Source organism: Nicotiana tabacum, chromosome 12 (assembly GCF_000715075.1).
Source record: "Nicotiana tabacum cultivar K326 chromosome 12, ASM71507v2, whole genome shotgun sequence".
NCBI lineage: Eukaryota > Viridiplantae > Streptophyta > Magnoliopsida > Solanales > Solanaceae > Nicotiana > Nicotiana tabacum.
Window position 1 is genome coordinate 5,779,931 of NC_134091.1, and position 8,873 is coordinate 5,788,803.

The 8,873-nt window shown below is 41.9% G+C and overlaps 2 protein-coding genes across 2 annotated transcripts; both read right to left on the reverse strand.

Moving 5' to 3' along the window:
• Nucleotides 1-1,853: 1,853 nt before the first annotated feature.
• Nucleotides 1,854-2,667, reverse strand: LOC142166989 (uncharacterized). Its single transcript, XM_075227136.1, has 2 exons — nucleotides 2,608-2,667; nucleotides 1,854-2,408 (listed from the first exon to the last, which is right to left on the reverse strand). Exons 1-2 carry the CDS (start codon nucleotides 2,665-2,667, stop codon nucleotides 1,854-1,856), a joined length of 615 nt encoding a protein of 204 aa, XP_075083237.1.
• A 110-nt stretch (nucleotides 2,668-2,777) lies between these two features.
• LOC142166990 (uncharacterized) lies at nucleotides 2,778-3,206 on the reverse strand. The gene has a single exon (XM_075227137.1). It carries the CDS (start codon nucleotides 3,204-3,206, stop codon nucleotides 2,778-2,780), a length of 429 nt encoding a protein of 142 aa, XP_075083238.1.
• Nucleotides 3,207-8,873: the final 5,667 nt, after the last annotated feature.

An 8,873-nucleotide genomic window follows, 5' to 3' on the forward strand; every position in this document is an offset into this window, starting at 1 on the left:
GAGCAAGAAATGGATACCCTTAGCCAAGAAATCACCCCCTGAGGGTTCAATTTGAAGAGGCTAGGGACAAATGGGCTGAAGTCCATAGTGTCGTTCTTGTTGCACCAGATTGCATGGCTGCCTCCGCTAAAAGATTGACCAATTTGGAGGCAGCCTTGAACTCCAAAACTAAAGATCTTGTTGCTACCAGGGTGAAATATGCTCAGTTGAAGGAGAAATTTAAGAAAGCCTTAGAGCGTAGTAAGATTTACGGCTCCACTTTTCGTGATTTTGAAGCCAGCCTCCAATCTATGAGATTCATGTGTGACAACCTCTCTGATAAGGTCGGTCAGCTTAAAAGAGAACTTCAGTGTCGATCGGCTTCCCTAATAATTAAAAAGACATATGTTATGTACAATATAAGGAAACCTTGGAAGAAGCTAAAGCGAGCATCCTTGACTTCGATGCCGAAATTACTAAAGCCTGCGAGCTGGAGTCAGCTACTAAAAGGGGTCTCCCGGCTGGGCCTGATGCTTCCAGTTCTTCTAGTTCCGGTTTTACATCCTCGGGAACTGAATAGGAACCGAAAGGCAAAGATTTTGAGGGCCAAACTGATGAGGGTCAAGATATTGAACCGGTGGCGGATCTACCCACTTCCTTTGGGGGCACAAATGTTTCCCTTCCTCCGGTTCCGGAGATGCAGCAGTTTAGCTTTTTATTTATTTTTCTAACTTTTGTAACTGTGCCATTTTGGCACTTTTAATGTGAATAAAAGCATCTTTTGCTCGAATATTGCATGAGTCTTTCTGTGTTTTTTTATTTGAACATTTATGCAAGTTTTAATCTTTGTGTTCCTTCTTGCTTAAGTGTTTTGTGCAAGTTTATTCTTGCATCTTTTCGTTTGAGTATCTGTGTAAGTTTGTTTTTTGTGTCTTTTTTGTGCAAATCTTCGAGTGCATTTTTCCCCGAAAGCATTTGGATTTCGGGCATAAGTTCTTCCAAAACCAATCCTTTATCATGAGGGTTTTTATAAGAGAGGGCCCTCTTATGTTTACGGTGCTCTTGAAGAGGACGTCCCACATTCATTATGGCACTAGCATTTGAAGTACTTGTTAAACTTTCAAATGGCTAAATCAATTCATCGTTTAGATAAGAAAAAAGATAGAAATAAAAGGACTTTACTTTATTCCTTCCATTTTCAAAAAGACATAAACATTCGTTATGCTAAAAAGAAATTGTCATTTCATGTGGTTAACTGTCTAACTTGTACAACTTGTTTCTATGGGCTGGTCACATAGTCCTCGATCCCGATGATACAACTATGTTTCCGATTTTCGTATTCCGGTCGATGTGGCAGTCATTGTTGCCTTATCCTCGTATCATTACCCCAGTGTTTGAATGCGAAGAATGCAAATTTGAACACTGAAAGTTTTGCACCTTCAAGGACTCCACTAATGAATTGCAAGATAATATTCAGTTCGGTAACAAACTTCACTTCCCCTTAGGAATTTATGTTATCGAGCCAGAGACCATATAACAATCCCCTAATGGTTTGCACTTGTGAATGGTCGGGTAACCTCTGTTCGATAGCAAACTTAACTTCCCAGCAAGAATTTTGCTATCGAGTGAAAGATTATCTAACCATCCACGTGGTTCTTCACTTGTGCGCCTTGTTATTAGAAGGTCTTACTGTTGCTGTTGAAACTTTTCTTCGTAGTATGCTTTCCGTTGTTGCCTCGTTAAAAACCTTGCCGGAAAAATCCGATTGGGACAAAACTGGACGAAGAGAAAAAAAATGCAACATATACTTTCAGTACCGGTGATGTTCATCAGCAATAATATCTCTTGAGGTGTACCACATTCCAGTTGTTTGGCTACTTTTCTCCATCCCGATTCTCTAACTTGTATGAAACTTTTCCAGTGACAAATGAAACCTTGTAGGGCCCTTCCCATGTTGTACCTAGCTTCCCAGTGTTGACTTCTTGAGTGTTTTGAGTTACTTTTCTTAGAACGAAATCTCCCACTTTAAAATAACGGAGGTTAGCTCTTCGATTGTTATATCTTTTTATTCTCTGCTTTTGGGTTTCCATTCTTATATGCGCCAAGTTCGTGCGCTTATCGAGTAGCTCCAAGTTGACTAATATTGCTTCATTGTTTGCCTCTTCACCTGCTTGGAAATATCTTAAGGTAGGCTCCCTTACTTCCACCGAGATTAAGGCTTCTGCTCCATATACAAAGGAGAAAGGAGTTTCTCCTGTACTCAATTTCGCTGTCGTTTGGTATGCCCATAGCACTCCAGGAAGTTCCTCAGGCCATTTACCTTTAGCTGCTTCCAATCTCTTTTTGAGATTTTTTATAGTCACTTTGTTTGTTGCTTCTACCTGACCATTTACGCTCGGATGGTAGGGCAAAGATGTGATTCTTTTGATCTTCAAGTTGTCAAGGAACGTTGTGATTCTTGCACCTATAAATTGTAGCCCGCTCGCAGGCTATCTCCTTTGGTATTCCAAATCTAAAAATTATATTCTCCCACAAGAAATCCACCACTTCACGTTCGCCGATCTTCTGAAAAGGACCTACTTCAACCCATTTAGAAAAATAGTTAGTCAAAATCAAAAGAAATATTACCTTGCCAGTGCCGACGGTAGTGATCCAACGATATCCATTCCCCACTTCATGAACGGCCATAGAGATAGAATTGAATGTAATGGTTCTACTGGTTGTTTTACAAGTGGTACGTAATATTGGCACTAATCATATTTTTGTACGAAATCTTTGGCGCCCTATTCCATTTGAGGCTAATAGTATCCTGCCCTTGCCAATTTTAGGAGCAAGGAATCAATGCCCAAATGATTTCCATATATCCCTTTGTGGACTTCTCGCATAACATAGTTAACTTCAGAAGCTCCCAAACATCGGGCCAGCGGGCCTTGGAAAGATTTCATATACAGTTGGCCTCTTTTAAAGCTATATCGTGCTACTTTGGCGCGCAAAGCTCGGGATGCCTTGGAGTCTTCGAGCAACTTCCCGTGTTCGAGATAATCAATGATCTCATTCCTCCAGTCCCAAACCAAATTAGTCCTATTCACTTTATAGTAGTTGTCTACATCCAGAACTGAGTGCATGAGCTGTACTACCGTCACGGAATCCGATCCCTTCATTTCTATTGATGAAACGAGGTTACCTAATGCATCAGCTTCTGCATTTTCTTTCCTCAGGATATGCATAATTGACCACTCTCAGAACCGAGCAAGAAGAGCTTGAGCCTTTACTACGTATTGTTGCATGCACTCCTCCTTGGTTTGAAAGATCTCGTAAACTTGATTTACCACCAACTAAGAGTCGCATTTGGTTTCTATGACCTCAAAATATAGTCCCCAGGCCAATTCGAATCTGTCAATCAAAGCTTCATATTGTGCATCGTTGTTAGTCAAAGGGACCATTCTTATGGCCTACCTTAGGGTTCTCCCGAAGACGTGATCAATGTTATGCCAAGCCCCGACCCTTTTTCGTTGGAATATCCATCCGTAAACAGGGTCCGAACTCCAAATGACGACTCTGATACCGTCACTACCTCTTTAGTTGCTAGACACAGTAGTTCCGGACTCAAATCGGTCACAAAGTCGGCCAAAACTTATGACTTAATCGCAGTCTTAGGTTTGTATTCTATATCAAATTCACTCATTTCGATGACCCATTTGGCCATCCTACCCAAGATTTAGGGTTTATGAAGGATATTCCGCAAGGGAAAGATGGTCACTACAGCAATCGGGTGACATTAGAAGTAACGCCTCAACTTCTGAGGTGCGACTACGAGAGCTAAGGCCAGCTTTTCCAAATACAGGTAGCGATTTTCTGCTCCCTTTAAAATTCTACTAACATAATAATTGGGATATTGCATACCTTCGTTCTCACGGACTAAATCAGCTTTTACCGCTACTTCCGAGACTGCTAGGTAAATTAACAATTTTTCACCTTCCTCCGATTTTGATAGTAACTGAGGGCTTGACCAGTATCTTTTGAAATCCCTTAAAGCCTACTGACATTTCAAGGTCCATTCGAAGTTGTTCTTATTTTATAGTAGTGCGAAGAAATGGTGGCATTTCTCTGATGACCGGGAAATGAATCTGTTCAAAGTAGCCAATCTCCCTGTGAGCCTTTGAACCTCTTTCACGCTTGACAGCTAGTTCGAGATGTCTTCAATGTCTTTGATTTTATCGAGGTTTACCTCAATCACCCTTTGTGACACCAAAAATCCTAGGAACTTTCCGTAGCTGACCCCGAACCCACACTTCTCGGGATTAAGCTTCATATTATGCTTTCTTAGGATGTCGAAAGTTTCTTGCAAGTGCTTAAGATGGTCACCTGCGTTCAAAGACTTAACAAGCATATCGTCTATATAAACTTCCATGGTTTTCCCTATTTGTTTTTCAAACATCTTGTTTACAATTACCTCAATATGTGCCAAAATTCGTAATGAATAAAGTTTTTTCCTGATCCTCCGGGTTCATCTTATAATGGTTGTACCTGAAGTAGGCATCAAGGAAACTCAGTAACTCGTGTCCGACCGTTGCATCAATCATTTTATCGGTGTTTGGCAGTGGGAACGAGTCCTTTGGGCATGCCTTATTCAAGTCCTTATAGTCTTTGCACATATGAAATTTATTGTTCTTAGAAACTACTACTACGTGAGCTAGCCAGTCTAGATACTTTACCTCTCAGATTGAATCGATACTAAGTAAGCGAGTTACATCCTCTTTGACTTTCTAGCCTAGGCAATCAGACGTCTCTTTTGTCTTATCGGAGGAATGCTAGGATCCAAGCTTAGCTTGTGTATAGCCACTTTCTCCAGGATACTTGTCATATCCGCATGTGACCATGCAAAACAATCGGCATTAAATTTAAGAAATTCAATAAATCCAGACCTGAGCTCGAGATGCAATCCTGTCCCCAAATGGAATTTCCTCTCCAAGAACTTTTCAAACAATGCGACTTGCTCAAGCTCTTCCGTTGTGGACTTTGTTGCGTCTGTCTCTTTTGGTACCTGGAAATATCTTGGCACCTAATATGATTTAGATGCCTCTTCCCCATGGTTAGCTTCACTTAACTCGGGAGCATGCATCGGTTCCAGCAATTGCTACGCCACATGCTCCTTCTCTTTGCTACTGGAGACCGGAATTGCACTCATCTCCCTTGTCGCTGATTGGTCGCCTTTTATCTGTTTAATCCCCTTGGGAGTTGGGAATTTCAGCAACTGATGATACGTTGATGGTATGACTTTCATCTCGTGTAGCCACAATCTTCCCAGAATAATGTTGTAACCCATATCACCATCCACAACCTCGAAAAGGGTCATCTTCATCACCCCTTGGCATTTATGGGCAGCAGGATCTCTCCTCAGGTCGTCACACTTGCGAGGTTCAACCTAGAGAGGAGTTTTGTGGCTAGAATGATGCTTCCGGTAAGTTGGGCTTGCTCCAATACTCACCATTGTATGATATTGGCCGAACTTCCTAGATCCACCAGAACACGTTTGATTTTAAAATCTAATATATTTAAAGAGATTACTACTGCATCATTGTGCAGTAGCAACAATCCGTCTACGTCTTCCTCCTTGAAAGTGATATCGTCCTCAGCGACTTCCCAGAGCCTCTTGCCGTGGGTTACAATTACCTTCATTTTTTAGCTGCCAAGAAGGAAACTCTGTTAGTCTTGTTCCCCCTAAAAAACATGTTAATCATCTGGTGCGGGGGATCTTCTCTTGTTTTTGGGGATTCCATGGTATCACGGTTGCAACCGTAATTGTTTTTGGCCCAGTAACTTATGAATTAACTAAGATGGCCATTTTTTAGTAGTGTCGCCACCTCCTCACATAGATGTTGACAATCACTAGTTTGGTGGCCGTTCGTCCTGTAGTATTCGCAGCAAAAATTAGGATCCCTATGTCTTGGATCAGTTTTTATCGGCTTTAGAAATCGTACTTCTTTAATATTCCTCATAGTCGATACCAACTCGACTACACTAACGTTAAAGTTGTATTCTGAAAGTCTGGGATAGGAAGGATCTCGAGAACCTGATGCTTCCTTGTCCTGTAGCGATCTGTTGTTTCAATCGCGATCAGTTCTTCTATCGGTACCGAACCTGTCTGCTGACCGAAAACCTCTGTCGTGTCCTTCTTCCCATTCGTAGGGCAAAAACCGGCCCCTCGAAGATCACTTGTCTGTGTCAAAATCATCTTTTGATTTTTCTCCCGACCTTTAGCCGATGCCGGGAAACCGAGCTGATCATCCTCAATCCTTATCTTTGACTCGTACCGATGTGAACATCTGCCCAAGTAGTCGACTTAAATTCGAGCAAACTTTCCTTCAACTTTCGGGAGGCGTCAGAACTTTTCAGGTTCAAACCCTTGGTGAAAGCTTCAGCCGCCTAGTTATCTGGAACAGCCGGAAGCAACATCCTTACCTTCTGAAATTGAGTTATGTCTGCAACAACTCGGACTCTCCTTGTGCAATTCTGAATATGTTGGCCTTCCGGGCATGCACCTTTCTGGCCACGACATAAGCCTTAATGAAAGAATCCGTGAGCATCTCAAAGGAATATATGGAATGCTTGGGTAACAATGAATACCGCGTCAAGGCTCCCCTCGTGAGAGTCTCTACGAATTTTTTCAGCAAAACAGATTCTATCTCGTGGGGAGCTAAATTCTTCCCCTTCACCGTCGTTGTATAAGTGACAATATTCTCTTGAGGGTCCAAAGTCCCATCATATTTTGGCACGTCAGGCATTTTAAACCACTTCGGAATCAATTATGGTGTTGCACTTGGTTTGTACGACAACTTAGTATACTTCTTTGAGTCTTGTCCTTCTAACGCCAGTGGTGCACCCAATTTTTGGTCCATGCGGACGTTTACTTCCCTCATAAACTGTAAGAGTTCGCTTTTGAAGGGATCGCTCAAATTGTTGTGACCAAAACCACTCCCCTCGGCCCCATTAAAGCTGACCTCGCCCCTCGGGGTGTTGTTTATCCTCTACGTTATTTGACTTGTGGGAGCATCGGGAGGAGCTGGACCTCGTACATTCGCGTTATTGGAAGCACATGATAACACCTACTTTAGTTTGGTCATAACCTTATCCTATCGCGTGAGGTGGCCTAGAGTGGCCTCTTATTGCTCCTGCAGGATCCTTACTGCTTCAGTAACATGCTCCTCTTCAGCATCGTCTGTGGTTTCCTTCTGAACATGATGAGGCTATCGTCTGCCATAGATCGACATGGCATCGCTCCGCTCATTACGGGTATCACTGGTTGAATCCTTGTGTTGAGGTTGGTCGTCATAGGCCTCAAGATTATGTGTGTTATTAACACCGTTATCTGCCATTTTCTATGAGTTTTTACTAAGAACAAACAATCAAAATATGTTAGTAAAAGAGGCAAGGACCAACTTAATTACACGATTGTCTAGGCCCCACGGTGGGCAACAAGCTGCTTACCCATAAAACGGTACAGTTGAATTTATATGTGATTTCTAGACAAGTGAATTAATTTGATCCTGAAATAATAGGAGAATTGAATAACTATACAATACTAAGCCTTGAGATGATGATGAAACAACATAAATAGTAGTTCGGGGAACAGTGCTTTCGGGCACAACAGTAATGGAATCAAAGAGCCAAAAGATAAAGTGTATAAAGCTTTGAATTGATTATAGCATAAGCTTAATAGAAAATTCATGTCCCTTACAATGATAATAGAGCTCACTATTTATAGATGCATTTAGGGAACAAAGTCCTAGGATCATGCCCCTTTTTAGTGTCAATTATGAGGGCTATTGAAGAATGTAAAATGGTGGGCATGAATGAAAAATTCTTTATAACGGATAGTGTACTAAATGCTGTGAAATATTCTCCATTAAATGCTACCGGGTGGTAGGCACTTATTGCATCTTTGTGACAACCCGGCTAGTCGTCTCATGAGTTACCACTCTATTTACCCCATGTTTGCTTCTTATTGCTTTGATTATCGATATTATGTGTTATCGGGTTGGTTCGGGTTCGGAAAGGTTTCGCTGAGGTTTGAGACACTTAGTCTCTTTTGAGGAAGCTTAAGTTGGAAAAGTCAACCGGATGTTGACTTATGTGAAATTGGTTTCGAATGTGAATTCTGATGGTTCAGATAGCTTGGGGAGATGATTTGGGACTTAGAAGCATGATCGGAATGTGTTTTGGAGGTTCGGAGTAGATTTAGACTTGAATTGGCGAAATTGGAATTTTTGCGTTTTCCGATTGATAGGTGATATTTTGATATAGGGGTCGGAATAAAATTCTGTAAGTTGCAATAGGTCTGTTGTGTCATTTGGGATGTATGTGTAAAATTTCAGGTCATTCGGACGTGGTTTGGTAGGCTTTTTGATCGAAAGCGGAATTTAGAAGATTTTGGAATTCTCAGGCTTGGATTCGATGCAAATTTGGTATTTCGATGTTGTTTTGAGCGCTACTAAGGTTAAAACAAGTTTGAATGAGGTTATGTGATATGTTGGAATGTTTGGTTGAGATCCCGAGGGCCTCGGGTGAGTTTCTGGTGGTTAAACGGACTATTTCATATTGTGGAAAGTTGCAGATTTTTGGGCTTCAGCTGTTGCAGGTTTTTCTTCTTCGCGATCACGTAGGGAGTCTCGCGATCATGTAGGGCTGTGATGGGGGCAGTTCAGGTTGTGCTTCGTGATCATGTAACTTGAGTCGCGATCGCGTGAGTTGGGCAAGTTGTGCATCGCATTCGCGTGGCTCTAATTGTGATCGCGTAGGTGTAAGGTCTTGTGCATCGCGTTCGCGTGGGTCTATCCATGTTCGCGCATGGTAAATTTGGAGTCTGTTAAGCTTGTGCTTTGCGATCGCAAGGC